At 47.9% G+C, this 19950-nt stretch overlaps 1 protein-coding gene across 2 annotated transcripts in view; it reads left to right on the top strand.

Annotated features, from left to right (window-relative positions):
* NAV2 (neuron navigator 2) overlaps positions 1 to 19950 on the top strand; it is a 418592-nt gene that overhangs the window by 159907 nt on the left and 238735 nt on the right. For both annotated transcript variants that reach the window (XM_065937242.1, XM_065937241.1), the window contains exons 4-5: positions 7471 to 7543; positions 19155 to 19422. In XM_065937242.1, coding sequence (XP_065793314.1) covers positions 7471 to 7543; positions 19155 to 19422 — 341 coding nt within the window. The remainder of the gene's footprint in view (positions 1 to 7470; positions 7544 to 19154; positions 19423 to 19950) is intronic.

The following is a 19950-nucleotide window of genomic DNA, read 5'->3' as shown; positions in this document are numbered from 1 at the left end:
ATGAGAAGGTTGGGTGGCATCACTGACTCAATGGAATGAGTTTGAGCTAACTCTGGGAGTTGGTGATGGACAGGGAAGCCTGGTGTGCTGTAGTCCATGGGGTCACAAAGAGTCGGACGTGTCCTGGCGACTGAACAACAGCAACAAAGCATGTGTTTTATCCTGTAAATATCACTCCTTAAGCCCTCATCACTCTCCTTTTAGCATCTATGTCAGCTCTTGACAGAGACTTCCACTTGGAATAATCCCTTTTGGGAGTGCTAGGAGGTTAGGGATCGTTACTCTGACATTGTAGCAGAAGAAATGTGCAGAATGCCGTCCTGAAGGAGCACACACAGAGGCATCCTCTGGGCCTCTCCCATGACACTGACCTCCTGGGCCACTTTCGTCTTCAGGAGGACCACTGAGTCTGGAAGCAGACACACTGCAGAGCTCAACTCTAGCCGTCTGATCTGGGGCCTCCAGAATGAGGACTGACTTGGAGAACTTAGCCATGGTGCCCCTTCCAGGTCTCTCTGTTTCAAGGGAAAAATCGAGAAGTCAGAAAATAATCAGGCAATGAAACAATTCTAGGCAGCTGGAAGCAAAGTGGAAAAAGATAGCTACTGGAAGAATTCGAGATTCTTGTTTTCAATTTTCTTCTCTTCTCAAGAGAGTTTTTTTTTCGTTTCCATATGGACTTACCCCTTTGCTGTAACAGCAGAGAGGCTCCTATAAAATTTTGTTAAAAAGGAATTCTTGACAACATCTTAGAAAGCCCAAGTTATAAATATCTTAAACGATAAGGAGGATACCATTGCCAAATTCAAGGAAGGAACTGGGCAAGGCATTAAAGCAGCACAGAAACAGTCTGACAGAAACACTCAAGCCCCATCCAGCCCGAGTCCCTCATTCTGAAGCTTTCTCTTTCAAAGCCACCAAGAGAGCTAGAGATGAATTTCTGAAAGCTTTGAAGCTTGAATGGCCAGAGTTGAGACAGAAGGTATGGAGCACTGTAGCCAAAGATGGCCTTATGTGTCTGCCAAGCACCTAGCAGCTTGTGGGTCTTACAAGGGAGATACTCCTGAATGTTTCCCCACCTGGGAGAGTATGAACCCCGAGCATTCCTTCCTTCTTTCTAGGGTTCCCTTCTAAAATTAGAACTGCTTTGTCCAGGCCCTGTTACTGCGCCCTGTGGTGGTGTGCACCCCCAGGACCGCACTGTGGCCCATGACCACGTGACCATGTGAGGCTGTTGAACACTGACATAGTGGAGAAAACTGAAACTGGGCAATCACGCATCAGGTCGTGGTCCCCAGGAATGCAGAGCCAAAAGACCACACTGGCGAGACAGGCATTCAGAAGGGCAGTCCCCCAGAGTACTTTTGGGTCTGGTTTCATGGTTGGATTTCTTTTCTTTTTTTTCCTTCTATTTTTGTTTTTGGAAACTGGCAAGGGGAAGGAGTGTCAGGAAAGCATGGAGGCCTGGTAGATAGGAAACAGACCTTCCCAGTAAATGTGACCACAGGCGCGGCCCTGCTCTTCCACCCCTTCCCATCTCCGTGCCTAACCCGGATGTCACTGGAATCCCACCTTGAAGGCACTGCTCGATCCATCCCTGACATAGCACAGCTCATCCATCCTGAGGCTTTCAGACCAGCCCCAAAGGACTTGGCCTGGCTGCTGTTGCCATGGTAATGGAGTGCCAAGGCTTCCCTAAGAACAAGAAGGACCCTTGCCTTTTCTCCGTTTCCGCTTCTGCTCCTGAGTGTGGCCCAGTGCTCTGCTTTTGCTCTGGGTCTTCTCTTTCTGCTCTTCTTCATTGCGTCCTGGCCTCTAGCCATTTTGACTCTCTTTTGGGGTCCCAGAGTGTGCGAGGCTGCGTCCTGCATGAAGACTGTCCGCCTTTAGGTCCCCTGTGATCGGCGTGTTCCTCTCGTCCCCATCTCGGTGCCTGGCTCACTCTCATGCCTCAGCTCAGATTTCCCTTCAACAAACATTCTTGAGTACCTACAATGCGCCCTATACTTTTCTGGGTGCTTGGGGTTACATCAGTGAAGAGATCAGACAAAGGCCTAATTTCTGTAGATCAAATTTCTGTCTCTTCCTTGAATTCTCACCTGACCCCCCATCCTTCCAGGCTTGATCAAGTCCTTTAGTACATGACAAATGCTATCGGTGTTCTGTTTGTTTAATGCCAGTTCCCCTACATTAGACTCTAGGTCCTACAAGGTCAGGAATTATGTCTCTTTAATTCACTACTGTATACCCAGTACCAACACACTGCCTAACACCCTGAAGGGGCTCAGTAGATATGGGTGAAGGAAGGGATAAATAGATGGATGAATGATAACTGTTTTTGTTGACAAGTAGCAGTATCAGGTGTGAGGATCACACACACTTCTGGAAGGAAGTTGTTTGTGCTAAGAGGCTCAAGAAGCAGCTACACTGTGCTTTTCAAGTCCGTGGAACTTACAGGTTCTTGCTCAGCCTTGCCTGAGGTCCAGGTGTCCCACTACCTAAGCTCTAGGCTTTTCATGTTTGGTTTTTTCTTTAATGACTATGACCAAGCCTGACTCTAAAGCAGCATCTGTTTGCCTTCCTTGTCAAATTCATCTTCTCGAGATGGAGCCCTCCAAGAGGCTTGGTGAGGACCTAAACTCGTCAAAACTAGCACCACATTCACTTGGTCTGCTTGGAACCCTACCTTCACCTGGGCTGCGGCAGAGATGCTCTTCATCTGGATTAATCAGTTTCATACACTTTGCAGTCAGCTATGCTGGTATTCAGAGTAAAATGCTACCATGACAACTGCCACAACAGATGGTATTTGATCAGTCTGTAAGCTACAGAGGAGATATACAGCAGTGCTTCTGAGGTTTGCATATTTTAAGTTATCATGAGACCCGGTCCGGCCTTAGCCATGACTGAAATGTAAAGTTTTCCATTTGCCTCCAAGCCCCCTCCCTTCTCTTTCCAGTTGTTTGCCATTTGTTTTGATTTTCCTTGCTCTCTGCCTGGCCTGGATGTAGATGTATTTCTGCATTTGGGAGAGCTAGGCTACCACGTACTTGGTCCATGGAAGTTGCTCTGCAGGTCGTTAGAGACTGTTGAGAAGCTATTGAACTATGGGATGGAGATCCTGGCAGAGAGTGGGGGGAAAGGCTTAAAATTGCCAGCCTTTCTCTCTTGGATGTTCATGGACCACACAGGGTGGAGGCCACGTATGGCCCCAAAGCAAAGGAAACCCTGGGAAGTGCATCCTGGTCTCACTGTGTCCCCTTACTCTCCCCTCTCTTTCATCCAGCTGCTTTCTCCTCCCAAGGTCTGTGGTGTTGTGGTCCCATTTCTCGGCTTCCCGTCTCCACCCCAGCTAGCGTTGCAAACTCCAGGAGCTTGATCCCAGAGCTCTTGGACCCATTTCCATGTCTACAGCCACAGCAGCCTTCTCACCCAGCGCCCCTCCCCACCCCCTCAGCAACACTGGAATGTCAGACTTTGCACAGATATTTTTTTCAGCTAATTTTGGAAAGCAGTTTATATTGGCCGCTATGTGTTAATGAACAACTTCGGTTCTATTTACATACTTTGCTGGTGAAGAGTCTTTTCCTTCGCTCTGCCTCTCAACTTTAACAGGACCCGCATCCCACACTAGATGTCTGGATCCCATATGAGCCACGAGGCTCTTCAAAGATGGGCAGGCACCTCATTGTGCTGTGATGGGAACCCCAGGGGCTGCCCCTGGCCAGTTCCCTCTGGGGATGCTGTGGTGGGAGTGAGGCATGGAGCCTCAGTCATACAGGACGCTGGATTATTTACCTGAAGAGTGTTTATAAGAAAACCGTAAGGTGATTTTGAATCACTAGAGAGCCTGGATCAAAGAAACAGTCTCCCCTTCTGATCTCATTCCAAGTGAAGCGGGAGGTTGGAATCCACATCTGACCTTGCTCCCCAGCCCCATGCCCTTCCTGGGGTACAGATGAAAAGAGTGTGGGTCTCCGCCGCCTTGTCAGGCATGAGTTTTAACCTTAATGGAACATCATTAAAGAATGGATTTGAAACTTGAGGAATGTGTTTTGAACTCCTCCTGTGAGCAGAGAATTCATGGTAGAGGGGGAAGAAAAATTCAGGGCGCTTGACGGGCTTATGAATCGTCTTTTAAATGATGAACCAAGTTCTTATTTTTAGGTTTTACGTTTTCTGGGAGTGCAGCTCAGCCATCTGGATAGTGTTCCCGTTTCATCTCCTCTTTAGGAGAAAGCATTCCTGGTGCCCTGCGGCCTCCTCTCTGCACCCAATGGAGGGAGATCCTAATGCTTCCCTTGTTTATTAGATGCTCTGATTCTCCTGGAAACGGAGGGGAGTCGGGGTGTGTGTGGACCCTAAAGAGGAGGATTGTGTAAGTGTGGACTCCTGGACTGGGAGGAGAGCTCTGGACCAACTCTCGCAAAAGGATGGCGCATAGTACCTGGCACAAAGCAGACATCACATAATTACCTTGATTGAATGAGTGATTAAAAGAATCATCTCAGATTTCTCATCCTTGGCACTGCTGACATGTGGCGTTGGATAATTCCTTATTGGGAGGGATCTGTGTTAATAGCAAATGTAGCCTCTGAACACTAGATGGCAGTTCCCTTCAGGGTTGTGACAACCCCGCATGTGACCAGATGTGGCCAGATGCCCCCCAGAGGGAGGGTGCACAAAACCCTCCTTTCTTCATCTCCTTCACTCAGCGAAGATCTACTGATCAAAATTATTGAAATTCATTGACAGAGTGATAGGACTGTTAAAAAAAAAAGAATCAATGAGAGATGAAGTATTCTAGGTAACCCATGTATATTATTCCTCCCCTTAACAGAATTTAGGGCTTCCCTGGTGGCTCAGAGGATAAAGCGTCTGCCTGCAATGAGGGAGACCCAGGTTTGATCCCTGGGTTGGGAAGATCCCCTGGAGAAGGAAATGGCAACCCACTCCAGTATTCTCACCTGGAGAATCCCATGGACAGAGGAGCCTGGGGGTTGCAAAGAGTTGGACACGACTGAGCGACTTCACACACTAATAGAATTTAACATTTAAAAAGAAAACCCATGGATCAATTGAAATGTACCAAGGCTAGCCTTGCAAGAAGAAATTACCATGGACTTTAAATGATGGCACATACATCAGATGGTCCATAAATGTGCTCCTTGGGAGGGAAGTTCTGTAGAACTGCCACGTTGTAGGAGAGCAGAGCTTTTCCTGACTGTGTTGGTAGGCGTCCTTTTTTATGTGTTCATTGTCACACTGCCACAGTATTGGTGAAAAACACTTAAACCTACCCATCTCAGCCCACCCATGTGACACCTCCCAGGGTAAATAACAAGCATACTATTTTTGATTTTTCATTATCAGGTTCAGGGGCTTTTTTCTGCTTCTCATTTTCTACAGGGACATAATTTCCAAAGCCTCCCTTTGGAGCTGTGCACTACGAGATATTAAAAGAAGTAGGTTTGGGTCCTGTATAGCACAGGGAACTGTATTCAGTGTCCTCTGATAAACTATAAGGAAAAGGATATGGAAAAGAAGATATATATAACTGAATCACTTTACGGATTAACACAACTTTGTAAATCGACTATACCTCAATAAAATTAATTTAAAAATTAAAAAATAAACACATACCCCCCCCCCCCAAAAAAAAGTGGATAGGATTATAGGAAGAGACAAGTGGTAGCAGGAGAATTTTGTAATTTTACCGTGATTTCAGGTGAGTGGTTTTGGCCTGTTACCACTGTGTACAATAGCATGAATTCTCAAAAGCACTGTTTTATAATAGAGTGCAGTCACATTTAGAGAGAGGATTTTTATTTCACTTCTACACGGAAGCTGGTTGCTCTAAAACACCTTGCACAGGATCCTCCCAGCCATTCTCTTCCTTCTCTGATCACCCCTTTCCTCCCCCCGCTTCCCTCCAAGATGGTAGCACCTGGTTGTCACTGTCGGTCACCCTGCACTGGAGAGAAGAAAGGAGTGCTTAAAGTCATCTCATTTTTCCTCCCACTTTGTAAGATATGACTTTCTGCCATGGTGGCAAGCAAAACCCATAGCATCAGCATTTATTTTATTTGCGGGAAATTGCATTCTACCCCTTTTCCTAGAGTTGAAAGAGTGCCTCCCAGATGAAGACCCTGGAAACTGGGAAAGAGATGGGAACCTGAGCTTTAAAAAAAAAAAAGCAAGGATGGAGCAGATTCTTTTTCAGTGGATGCAGTTTTATTCAGGTGTCCCCAAGCTTAACTTAACATGTTTAGAAGCTGCAAAGACTGAGAGCGGAGAATGCCAGCCATCAGGGGAGGGTGGACATGAACTTGAAGAAGACTGCCTTGGAGCCAGACTGTACTCAAATGCGAGCTCGTAAAATGGAGACAGTTTACTCTGTGGCTATGACGGAGCCATCAGGATGTTGCTTGGGGGAGCAGAGGAGGATGGTCACAAGCACAATGTGATAGACAGTCATTTATGGGTTCAGAACAAACCCCCGGGGTCAAATACTGGTTTGAACTCATAAGCATGTGGCTGGAGCCTGGGAAGTCGGGCGGGGGCTGGGGGGTTGTAGAGGTAAGGAAGACGTGAAATGCAAACTCTGTGAAGTCCAAAGTTCCCTCTGTCAAGTCCAAAGCAATTTCTTTTATTTATGGTTACCATTGACATGAATCAAGCCTGAACATTTTCCTGTAGACCTAAAAGTAATTAACCCTGACAACTGAAGTCAAATTAGACCTTTGGGAATGACCTAATTGCTCTTTCCTGCCGTGGGGGGGTGGGGGGGGGGGAACGTGAGCTTCCCTTGGCTGTAGCATCCACCCTGGAAAGCCTGGAAGGCCTCTCAGGCTCTGGTGGGGTCGGGTCCCTTCTTGCTACAGAAGACACAAACGACAGAGAGGTTGGGTGAGTTGGCAGCTCTCCTCCGTCCTCTGCGATGCCTGCCATCCTGAGAATTTCGTGAGTCAACACTACCCAGATTCCTACTGAAATTCCCATTCACTCTTTTTATATTTGACTGCTTGCCTCCTCGGGGGCTGGAAACCTCTCCCAGCTGCTGCTGGTGTGTGTGTGGGGGGGTCTCCTAACCTCATCTCCACCTCCATGTTTCTGGCAGCTGCTCAAGTGTTCAGGATAGCACTGGTGACGGTGATCAACAAGAGAGCTTCCATTTCACCCTGGTTATTTTTGGCAGCCGTGAGCAATCCAAGGCCTCGATTCTTTGGCACTGTGTGTGGTTAGGATATTAGGTAACATTTTCCTGTGCAAGGACAGACAAAGGAGAGTCCTGACCTGCATCCATCCATCCGTCCATTCGGCGCTTTCATGTCATTTTTTTCCTCTTCGAGAAACTTAGCAAATGCACAATGGACCCTCTCTCTGACATAGCCTCTTGTTCCTAATAAGAGATGGCTCTGGAGAAGGCTAAACATTTATTGAGTGTATATTGTGTTTTTTTCCTCCTAGATTGAAAACATAGATGCCTGCTTGAATTTCCTGGCAGCTAAGGGAATAAACATCCAGGGACTCTCTGCAGAAGGTGAGTGAGCGCTTGGCATGAAGTTGCGCTTTCACTGTTTGAAATGCCCAGCTGTTGCTTATTGATGACATTTGTAGAGTTAAGCCAGTGAGTCCTGGTAGACCCTTCCAGTCTTGCTTCTTTCTGGTTTTGAGACTGCTCAATGCTTGTCTACACTTGCGGATGCCAGTTTTTTGACAATCCGAAGAATTACTCCGAGAGCGCCGATCCAACCATGCCAGCCTTGTCTGCCTGGCACAGAGGGAGCAGTAAAGACGGAGCTGGTTCTCTCTGAGAAGGGTTTCATCACACAATGCCGATTTGATTCACATGACCGGCGAGTCAGTTAATTATCAAGCCAGGCCTTATCTGTGCGAGAGAGAACACTTAACCACAGAACATATTTAAATCGTACAAGTTCCCAGGGAAAAATGCCTAATCCTTATCTCTTACTTTTGTTAGAAGAAGCAGCACTTTTCCTAGCTCCAAAAAAAAAAAAGCACGTGATTTATTAATGAGACTCTCCATTCTGACATCCTGATTAGTTTTTAATTAACTCCAATTTGGTGGCTAATTAACACATTAGTGTTTGCTGGTGGTTTGCTGTTCAATTAAGTGTTGGTCTGGAGATGGCTGGTCTGAATTCTTAGCCTCCTCAGGCAACATCTCACTGTGGAAACTCGCCGTCTCTCTCTCTCTCCTGTTTGTAAATATAAGCAGCTGCCAGCTTCAAGGCTGCCACAGGCCCCAGCATCCTCCCAAACTCATTAGGCTGCACCTGCCTCCAGTTTTCCCAGAACAGGTAGAGCCGTGTGGGCTTCAGATGACACCACCCTAGCATGCTTGTGTTTCGCAAAGTTGCCTGTTAGCGTGGACTCTGGGGGCTAGGGTGGGGAGGCGGGGAGCGCTGAGGAATGACGCAGCCCGTGGAGCAGGTAAGTTTGCAAACATGAACCTTTTGGGCCCTGTTCCTTACCTTTGCCCTGCTGCATGGCGAAAGCTCGGTTGTCCTGGCTGGGTTTCTGGACTGTAGTCTCTCTCGGTTTAGGAGGGGGGCAGCCGCTATTGGTGTCTTGTGTCTCTGATCGCAATTCCCCAAGTGGGACCTCTAACAGGCTGGGGCTGTCCCGGGTCAGGCACGGTCACACTGCTTCCAGAAGTCTCTGAGCGAGCTCCTGGTGATTAGCCTTCGTCTCAGCTCAGAGAGAAGGGTCCACAGAGGATTGCTTGGTCTGGGCTATGGGCCCTTGGTGGGCCCTTCTCCACCGGGGATGAGACCTGGGCTGAATGGCATGTGGCATGCACCTTGCTGGGGCGTGGGGGGTTGTTGGTGGTATTCCCATGGATTCGTAGGCAGATGCAAATTTCTGTTCCAGGGAGCACATGACTTCTTCCTGGAAGAGAGTGCTGGTGTAGGTGGTGGGCACACTTGCGTTCTAGTTCCTGGGTGTGATTAGATCCCGGGCGTGTGCCCTTACAGCAGAGCATCAGCAGGGCTTCTACAAGTTATGTGCAGCAGAAGGAGCTCCAGGGGATGTAGACTGTAGGCCAGCTTCATCTCATGTGGTCTGAAGGGGACCTTAGCCACCCTGCCATCCATCTACCCATTGTCCTGCCTTCTGCCTGCCCTGTCTCTCCCCCCACCCCCACCTGCCCCATCTTCTGTATACCTTAAGGCATAGAGAGTCTACTCAACAAATGTTTGTTGAATGAATAAGTACCAACTGCACCCAGGTGGCTTAGTGGAATCCACCTGCCAATGCAGGAGATGCAAGAGACCTGGGTCCAATCCCTGGGTCGGGAAGATCCCCTGGAGGAGGAAATGGCAATCCACTCCAGTGTTCTTGCTTGGAAAATTCCACAGATAGAGGAGCCGGGTGAGCTACAGTCTGTGGGATAGCAAAAGAGTCAGATGTGACTGAGCACGCACCCACCTGCTTTGAAGGCTTTTAGCTGCATCAGCCCCAGCTCACAACAGGTGTTGGAATTTACAATAGACCGAGTTTACAGATGAGGAAATTTTGCCTTAATGAAGTTGTGAAGCCTCTAATAAGTGAGTGGCAGGGCAAGGTGTTAACCCAGGTGATTTCAGAGCTCACATTCGTGGTGTCTTTGGGGACAGCAATAGCAGGTGGATAAAAAGGAAGCATGCCATGTACAGATGAAAGAAGCCAAAACAGATGTAGAGCTTTTGTTCTAGTGGACACTGTCTCAGAAGATGCTGGGCAGCTCCCAAAGGCACATCCTGCAGAGGGACCAGCCCCGGCCCCCGGCCAGTGGTGGGGTGTGGCCCCTGTGAGTCTCTGAGCAGAGAAGAACTAGAACCAGTGGGTTGAGAATCAGTCACTGGGGTAAAACCATGAAGTGAGTTTTTCCAGGAAGTGCCTCCAGCTGTGCTATGCTAACCCCCATCTTTCCTGCTGGGTCGAGGCTCATTTGATATCTGGGCCAGAACCTATTTCTCTTCAGTCTTGCACAGTTATTGGGAGATGCAAGAGACATGGGTTCCATCCCTGGATCGGGAAGATCCCCTGGAGGAGAAAATGGCAACCCCCTCCATTATTCCTGCATGGAAAACTCCATGGACAGAGGAAGAGGAGCCTGGTGAGCCTCAGTTCATAGAGTCGTGAAAGATTCAGACACAGCTAAGCAGACACGTGTGCATGCACATGCTTTTAAGGCTTTATGTCATAAATTTAAGGATAGATTTATGTCAGTATTTAAGACTCAGTCTTGTTCATTTTTAAGCTTCAATCTCAAACTCAAAGCCTTTTCCTGGTGTCCCCCCCCCCAGAGCAGCTGGCTTTGGAAGATTGAAGTGGGGTGGGGCACGATGCCTTCCTTCCCCTTCCCTGGTCTCCGTGCCCAAGCAGCCAGGATCAGGGCCAAAGCAGAGAAGCAGAGTTCTACCAGGGACGAAGTTGCTGTCCTTCTCTCGGATGACTGTCATTGCCACTGTCCCTGGGTGGGGGTCTCTGTGTGCCCTGCTGACTGGGCACTCACTCCCACGCTGCTTCCAGGGTCTGGTGGTCTTGGTGGTCTGGTGGGAGATTTGACCAGTTTTTCCGCTGGTAGCATTCACCTCCCATCCCCCTGATTAGGACTCCCTCTCTCTGTCCCTACACTGAAGTGGTCCCGGTAAGGCCGTAGACCTCAACCTCATGATCCCTGCGTTACCCTCCATAGAGCGGTAGGAATGTGTGGGCTCTGTCCTCCACCTGTAGTGGTGGAACAGACCTGCTGGCACCTGGACGTCCCCAGCATACGGTCTCTGTCGAGCTGTTTCCAGCTTAGGAGGCCCACAGGCAGCTCTGCCAAGTCTCTTCTACGCAGGGGTCCCCATGGGCCCCTGGGGTACCAGCCCCACCACTTGGAGTAATTGTCTTGGGGCCTCCACTCCCTTGACTTGAAGAAGCACATGGACCCCACCTCCTTGCTCCTTGGGTAAGGGGAGGGGATATCCTGTCTCTCAGATCATCAGTCATAACCACCCTTGCTCACCCCAGTGCCATTCTTTCATCTGGATCTTCTCCTGACTTGGGGTTTGGTGGGTCAAAGTGGGTGATGCGGGTCTTTGATGGTAAGACTGATTCTGGACTAGAACAGGCTTGTGGGGGTGGGAGGAGTGGGTGACTGGCTCCAAGTTTTGTCAGTTCCTTGAACTTACAAATCAAGAGTACTGAGAGCATTTTATCCTCAAGTGAGTCTTAGTCACAATTTCAGGGTTATAGGAAATATCTTCATTGGACATACTGTTCAGTTATAGGAAAGGAAATCATATATTGAGAACCCACCATGGGCCATCACTGGGCTGAGAGCTGTACACAATTTTTACCTTATTTAATCCCCCAGGAATCTTCTGAGGTCAGTATTTATATTACCCCCATCTTACAGATGAGGAAACTGAGGCCCAAAGTGATTGTTACATGTAACAAAAGGGAGGCCCGCAGGTAAGCATTGATCGAGCTACTCACAGCTGTAGATTTAAAGACCTTGTGTTTTCTACTGCTTACCACTACGCACACTTCCAACCACCTGCATAACTACTAGAAAATCATTATAGTGTTTAAAGAATAATGTCATATTAATGCTTTCTGTTTTGCTTTTGAAGATGATTGAGCACCCCAAGGTTCCTCCTCTGATGGGAAAAAAAAAAATCAGCGGTTGGAAAGCCCCACAGGCACATCGCCACCCTTTCCCAGTGACTTAAGCAGGTTTGGAACCCAGGAGGGTGTATGCACCTGTCCTTGAAGCGTTTCAGCAGCTCAGGCCCTGCCCTGACCTGCCTGTGATAGAGCCACAGGGAACCTTTGTTCCAGAGCAAGACTGCCAGTGCCTGTGAGCCGGGGCTGCAGGCCAAGGCGAGCCCTGCGGAGACGCTGCTCGTTTGCGGCTTCTCCCACCTCCTCGGTGTTGCCAGAGGTTGGACCCATCCACTTGCTCCTGGAGACTGGCCAGAGGCCTGTGAGCTTGAGTCTCACCCTGCCCTGGGTGACTGTCTAGATCCCTTCAGCCCCTTTCCTATCACACTTCTGTCACCACCATCTGTAAACCTGTCCCTGGGAGGGAGGCCTCTCTTCCTGGGAGTGTTTTTTTTTTCCTGTTGCAATGAGAACTCTTTGGATTTATTCTCTTAACAACTTTCATTTATAACATGCGGCAGTGTTAATTATCTTATCATGTTGTACATTACATGCCTAGTTCTTATTTATCTTAAAACTGGAAGTTGGTACTTTATTGACTGCCTTCATCCAATTCTCCCACCCCCACCTTTGGTAACCACAAATCTAATCTCTTTTTTTTTAAAGAAAAACAAGTGTTCACTGATTAAAAACAAAGTTTATCTTCAGAGTTCATAAAGAGATCCTAAAAACTCAATAGAAAAGTAGTTATATCAGTACAACAAGTTATTCTCTGAAGAGGAAATGCAAATGGCCATTAAACATAGGAAGAAGTGCTTCACCTCACTAACATTCTGAAAACTACTAAAGTAACCTGATACACCTACTTTTATGTATTGGATGATTAAAAATTGAAAGATCTGATAATAGCAAGTGATTGAGAGGTAGGTACTCTTTCCTTGTGGGAAGGAAAGGTACCATTTTCCTTGTGGGAATACAATTTAGACTATTCATCTGGGCAATCAGATTCCATTAAAAATCTGAACTATTTGTTACTCATGTATTCCACGTTTCCATATCTCTCTTTGAGATTATACCTGGGAGTTTTGAGAACACCTGGCATTTGCGCTGCCTGGCCCTAAGCCCGTTCTCCCGTGATGGGGAAGCATCGGTCTGGAGGGGAAGGCTTTTCTCATTCAGTACACATTTGCCGGGCACTTCCTGTATACCAGGTGCAGTGCTAGGCACCAGGGTACACAGAGAGTCATGTCGGTCGTACAAAACTAGCTTCAATTCCAATTAATCAGAGAGTTGTGCCGGTGGGATGTACAGGATCCAGTCAGTGGTACCCAAAGAAAGGTAGCAGTCAGCTCTACCTGGGCCGTCAGGGGGCTTCACAGAGACATCGATGCTTCCCTTGGGTTTTACAAGATGACTAGGCTTTCACCAATTGGAAAGGGAAGGTGGAGGGAATTTTAGATAGAAGTTAGGGCATAGTAATGTGATGGGCACAGAAGACTTGCTTTTATCAGTCTTGCAGGTTGCAGGCAGGGTGATGCTTCTAGGCTCCCCTGACAAGGAGTATAGGCTTTTGGCATGAAATCGATCCCTGGGTCAAGAAGATCCCCTGAAGGGAAGGGAAGATCCCCCCTGAAAGGAATCTTCTCCAGGCAGTGCAAATCCCAGGTTGCTGACTTGATTAGTTCAAACCTGGGTTTGTGGCCCTGATAGCCAGAGACCTGATGCTGAGCTCTTCTCCTCTGATCCAGAGCCGGGAAACAGGAGGTCTTTCTGGACCGGTCGGGTAAAAGCAGCAGGCGGATTGTCTTCTTTGTCCTTCTAGAGTCCTGCGGTGAGCGGGACCGTTTCTGTCCCTTGCCAGCAGGGGGCGCGGTGGGCTCTACTCCCACCTCCTCATCCGCTTCCCCTGTGGGCACTGATGGACTTGATGAGCAGAAGAGCTGCCGCAGTGGGATTACGTAGATGGCACAGCTAGGACCCACAGCCCCAAATGAGCGCATTTGTAAGTGTACCTTACACCGTGGCTTAAGGGAATTGAATAGGAATCCTGAGTCTGCAGTCTAGGCAGCCTTCCCTCTGGCTCCCAACCCCTTCCCTACAAACCAGCTTTCTTTGGATTAGATTATTCCAATGCTTGTGCCTTAGTAAATCAAACTTGAGGTTTCTTTTAAATAATGTTGAAATAAATTAACTCTGTTATTCTCCCATCTTGCCCAACATGCCCTACAGCATCTATGCAGATTAGGAGCAGTGAGTGGGAGTAGAGATCAGTCAGAAAGAACCCAAGGAGACTGAGTCAAGGCAATACTGAATTCTAGTGGGAATTAGACTATGGTCTGTATAGTTTATTCTTCAGTTTATGTGCAGGTGCCCATAGGAGAGAAAACAGAACAGGGTTTTCGTGCTGGTTTCGACGCCCTGCTAGCTCATGTCTCCTTAGACAAGCCATCTCTCTCTCTCTGTCTCTCTCTCTCTCTGTCTCTCTGTAGGCAAGAATACTGGAGTGGGTTGCCCTTCCCTTCTCCAGGGGATCTTCTTTACCGAGGGATCGAACCCAGGTCTCCCACATTGCGGGCGGATTCTTTACCATCTAAGCCACCAGGGAAGCCCATCTCTCTCTAGTTCTACTTTTTTTTTTTTTTTCCTTTCTAAAGATCAAGAGTGTGAGGATGATCAGAAAGAAAATGATGCTCTTTTTCCAAAGCCTCAGGAAATGTCATAGGGGGAACGTTTTTGTGGGCTGGTGGATTTTGTGTTGAGAGAGCCTGTGTAGCCAGCATACCAGGCCTTGTGCCACACAGACAAATGCCATTTGGAAATAAGAACACAATTCTAGCTATTTTGAATACTCTCTGTTAAAGACCACCCGTGGCATGAACTGTGTGTCTCTTAACTCCAAACAGAGCATTCACTATGGTTGAGTCCTGTGTTCTGAAATGGATAAAATGTGGTCTATCCATATAACAGGATAATGCCTCCCAATATAAAGAAACGAACTAATGATAATGTTCTCACCGAGATGAACCTTAAAAAATGCTCCATGGAAGAATGAAAGTGAAGTCGCTTAGTCATGTCCGACTCTTTGCGACCCCATGGACTGTAGCCTACCAGGCTCCTCTGTCCATGGAATTCTCCAGGCAAGAATACTGGAGTGAGTTGCCATTCCCTTCTCCAGGGGATCTTCCCGACCCAGGGATTGAACCCAGGTCTCCTGCATTCTTCCATGGAAGAAGTCAGATGCTAAAGACTACAGGTCACATGATTCCACTTACAGGAAATTGGCCCAGAATAGGCCAATCAATGAAAACAAGATTAGAATTTGCCTGAGGGGATGGGTTTGGGACTTGATTACAGATCGGCACTTTTCAGGGTGAAGGAAATAGTCTAAAACTAGAATTTACTAAATTTGCTAAAGATCATTATACACTTGATTTTGTGGTTGTAAATTATACCTCAATAGAGCTGATTTCTTTTTTTAAAAGAGATGCCTACTGAGTTTTCTGTAAAATGAGATGATCATGGTTGGTTTTCCTCCCTGAGGCCTGTGACTGTCTGGAGGGGATGTGCAGGAAGGAGGGACAGCTCCTTAGGCTTCTTGTAGGTGAAGAGCCTGTGCTGAGTTCTCCAAAGGCGGCAGGTACAACTTTATTTTCTGAACCAAACAAGGAAGTACAAAGACAGGCTGCATGGCTTTTCTTTTCTCATCTAATCCTGTTAATCTCCATAGCATCCCTATGGGGAAGGTGTGGCACACACATGCCCATTTTAAAGAAGAAAACTGAGGCTCAGAGAGGTTAACTCTTGGAAAAACTTTGAAGTCTCCAATGGACTTGAGAAATGCAAACCCCGGTCTTTGCGGCTGTAACAATCAGTGATCCATATAGTAAACGTGCTTCTTCCTAAGAAACAGTGTATTCATGGGAGCACTGGGCCCTTTCACAAATAAAAAGAGGTTTTGAGGAAGAATAGAACAGTTCTGAGCAATAAATGACTGAACGTCACAGGGAGAGATGATGACAAAGCGGCTCCGCTCCTCTGCCCTGGGCTGGGCAGGTAGATTGTGAGGGAGCCAACGTGGACATACCTACTGTTTGCAGGAGCAACCCCCGATCCTCTGGCTTTGCTCTGGAATTCTTAGTTTCTCCTGTTTTTCTTGTGTGGTTTTTTAAAAAATGTATTATGGGATGTTTGACACATTCCATAATAAAAGAAGACTTCTATTATAGAAGGAGAAAAAAGAATATTTCTGTGTCCATGAGCTAAGTTAATAAGGAAAACAGTATCTGGCGTGCTTTTAAATTCATGACACGTGATGGGGATGTAAGTAAGCCAAGTTATACCATGTTGGGCAACTGATTGAGATCATGTATGTAAAAAGCTTCACTTGGTATATGCTAATTAGTAGTAGCTCTATAAAGACACTGAAATCTTACATAGATTTCATCTAGCATGATTATAGCTCTATTTTCATCATCCAGGGAATTCTATTTTGAGAGGAAGCTGTTTTCCCGAGTTCCTTAACAGGTCCTGCCCTGCCTGCCAGCCCTTGATTCTGACTTTGCCCCCTGTCATTGTTCAGCTGAGTTTACCAGGGGGAACGTCACTTTACCCTCCACCTTCCCATGAGGAAAATGCCCATTTTCAAGAAGAACACAGAGACTCAGAGGTTGCATCTTAGAAAAATTTAGTCTATAGACTGAATTGTCCCATCCAGGACTCACATCCTATGACGTTGGTGTCCTTGTCAAAATATTTAGAAGCAGCAGCAGAACAGACCATGGATGTGCCCTGCTTTGGTTTCCTTAGGACGGAGAAGGAAGCAGGGGTGAAGGGTTAAAGCTGAGCTTACCCAAAGAAACGGGAGCGGGGATTTTCCCACGTTTGGGGAGCTCTCTGTGCTCCCTGCATTGCACACAGTGGTTTATAAGCATCTTGACTTGTCCAGGTGAGCCTGGCTCACACCTGTTGTCCTAATGTGATTAAGAATGTCTCCCTCTCCCTCTCAAAAATGCCATATGGTAAGATGTCACATAGTCAAAAACCATAATTTTTTTAAAAACAAAAAGGATGTATTATATTGTTATATGCTGATTATAAGTCAGCCATTTTATTATTTTTAAAATTTTTAATTGGAGGATAACTGCTTTGCAATGCTGTGTTAGTTTCTGGTGTACAACAGCATGAATCAGCTAAAAGTATACATATATCCCCTCCCTCTTGAGCCTCCCTCCCACCGCACCCCTATCCCACCCCTCTGGGTCATCACAGAGCTCGGAGCTGAGCTCCCAGCGTTATACAGAAGCTTCCCACTGGCTCTCTGTTTTACGCATGGTAGTATGTATACATGTCAGTGCTACTTTCTCAGTTCATCCCACCCTCTCCTTCCCCCACTGGGTCCAGAAGTCCGTTCTCTACAAAAACCATCATTTTTAAGGCATGTCGCTGGAGCTGTTTGGGAAGCACCTACAGGATCCTGGGGCTGTGGTTGTCATGCAGGAAGCAGGACCGGTGAGAGACGTGACTGTTTACAGACGTGCCTTCACCTCTCTGCTCAGATTTGAGCTGCAAAACCACCTTGGCGGCAGGGCAAGCTGGCAGTGTTGTCAGGTGGGGCCCAGAGACTCAGTGACTTGCACAAGCCAGCAAGTGGTAGAAGACAGACTGGAACTCAAGCCTGGCTTTTCCAAAAGCCAAGCTCCTGATGGTTTTCTCCCACAATCAGCACAGACTAGCTCCCAAAGCAGAGTGAAAGTTGGATTCTACTAGTCTTGTCAGTTTCTTCAAGAGCCTGGAAAGAGGAGCTCTCCAACAGGAAGTAATTCAGCCTGACCTAGTCAGCAATCACACCCCAGGGCACTGGCAGGCTAACGGGGGATAGGGCTTGCTTCTCAGAGGACCCCATTCATGCCTCTGCCCTTCAGCTGGTCATTGGAAGAAACAGTTCCCTTATCAGCATCCTCTTGCCAAGCTTGGGGTGACCTGAAGATGTGTGTTATCCGCACCGGGGGTGGGGGCTTCCCTTCCTCCAGCCCACTCTCTTTAACTCCCTTCCCACTTCAGAAACTTTCAGCCTAAGGGTGGAAGTAGAGAAAAGCAGACACATTACTTTGCCGACAAAGGTCTGTGTGGTTTTTCCAGTAGTCATGCATGTATGGATGTGAGAGTTGGACCATAAAGAAAGCTGAGCGCTGAAGAATTGATGCTTTTGAACTGTGGTGTTGGAGAAGACTCTTGAGAGTCCCTGGACAGCAAGGATATCCAACCAGTCCATCCTAAAGGAAATCAGTCCTGAATATTCACTGAAAGGACTGATGCTGAAGCTGAGGTGGCCAATATTTTGGCCACCTCATGCAAAGAACAGACTCATTTGAAAAAACCCTGATGCTGGCAAAGATTGAAGGCAAGAGGAGAAGGGGACAACAGAAGATGAGATGGTTGGATGGCATCACCGACTCGATGGACATGAGTTTGAGCAAGCTCTGGGAGTTGGTGATGGACAGGGAAGCCTGGCATGCTGCAGTCCATGGGGTTGCAAAAAGTCAGACATGGCTGAACTGGACTGAAGGGTGGAAGTGAAGCAGAGGGAGCCCCCAGGTTCCCCCTTCTCTGCCCCACATGCTGAGTCCCATAGTGTTTTACCCTCAGGGTCAGTTTAGACCCTGGCTGTCAGCATCTGGTGTTAAAAGAACTCTAGAAAAGGAAGGATTGCCCAAGGAGATACACCACTGCATCCATAGCTCCTGCCTGGGAATAAATATTTTATTCCTTCTCTGAAGCTCTTTATGCATGCCTTGAGGCAAATAGATTTTAAAATCTGAAAAATTCCATCTGGAATGAAAAATTTTCTTAGCCCTACTCTGCACACATTTTTTTTTTTTAATATAGGGGGGAAAATGTTTTTAATGTGAGTTCTTTGGGGAAGCAAGCCCCATAGCTTATCCCCATACCCACCCCAAACTCAAGTTATTTATTTGGTGGACAGGAGACAGCCATGTATCTGAGGGCAGAATGATTGGGCAAAGCTAGGTGAGGATTTTGGAGTGGGCTGGCAGCTACTTGGCACGCTCTGGGTGGCTTGAAGCATGGAACAGGGGTTTGGGGGTACTGTGTAGACACCAGTGAGTCTCCCCTGGTGCCTGCATCCCTAGATCTCTTCTCCTGCATCCTGGACAAGCACAGTCTTGCTTGGGACTCTGTCTTTTTCGGTTGTGTCCTTACTGAGAACTTCCTCCTGGCGCTTGCTAGACATCCCAGTTGCAACTTGCCTCGAGTACCCACTCTAATCCCAGTGGGGAGAAACTGGCTAATTTCTCTGTGGTTTAGGCCAGATTTTAATTGAGTGTGATACCAATTAAGTGTTCAGGAAATCTGTCCTATCCTAGAGGAATTAAAACTCACGTGGGGGCTGAAACCGCCTCCTAAAAGGGTGCGAGACAGGGCTCCCCAGAAGGGCTTCCTCCTCTAACCAGAATCTCCCCGTTGTCTTGCAGAGATCAGGAATGGAAACCTCAAGGCCATCCTAGGGCTCTTCTTCAGCCTCTCCCGGTACAAGCAGCAGCAGCAGCAGCAGCCGCCGCCCCAGAAGCCGCACCTCCCCTCGCCACTGCCGCCTGCCGGGTCCCAGGCGGCAGGGGCCCCCTCCCAGTGCCAGGCTGGCCCTCCTCAGCAACAGGTGCCAGCCACCCCCCAAGCCCCGTGCCAGCCTCACCAGCCGGCACCACATCAGCCGTCAAAAGCACAAGCCGAGATGCAGTCCAGGTGGGTGCTCCTCGTCAACTGATAATTCAGCTTTTCTCAAGGTCTTCCGTCATACTGACCCCATTCTAGCCTGCACCCCACGTGGTTCACGTTTGTGCTTCTGCAGGGCTGAGAACTACCAGTGGTTCCTGGGGAATCAGCATGACCTTGAAATGGATGTGCCTGGCAGAGATGAGGGCTATTAGAGATCAGAGTCGCCAGCCACTCCCTCCTTAAGCTCTGGCCTGTTAACACACACGTGCTCATAGGCAATAAACAGCCCCTAAAATAGACTTCAAACTTCTGTGTGTCAGCCTACAGGCTGGGTGTTCAGTGTTATACGTACAAGGTGGTTTCGCTTAGTGGAGGCAGAAGCTCTCCAGCAGATACCTCTGCTTTGCCAGAAGAGAAATCCCTAGAACCCAGAAGAAAGATAGCACGTGGTTTTTCGCAGGATGAGAGGCGGCCCCCTTCTCCGAGTGGGCCAGCATCTCCTAATGGGGAGCGGTTCCCAGTCAATGTGCCTGGGCTTTGTTGACCTTGGAGACC

This window comes from Muntiacus reevesi, chromosome 5 (genome assembly GCF_963930625.1).
Source record: "Muntiacus reevesi chromosome 5, mMunRee1.1, whole genome shotgun sequence".
In the NCBI taxonomy this organism is placed as follows: Eukaryota; Metazoa; Chordata; class Mammalia; order Artiodactyla; family Cervidae; genus Muntiacus; species Muntiacus reevesi.
This window is presented reverse-complemented; position numbering and strand designations above follow the sequence as displayed.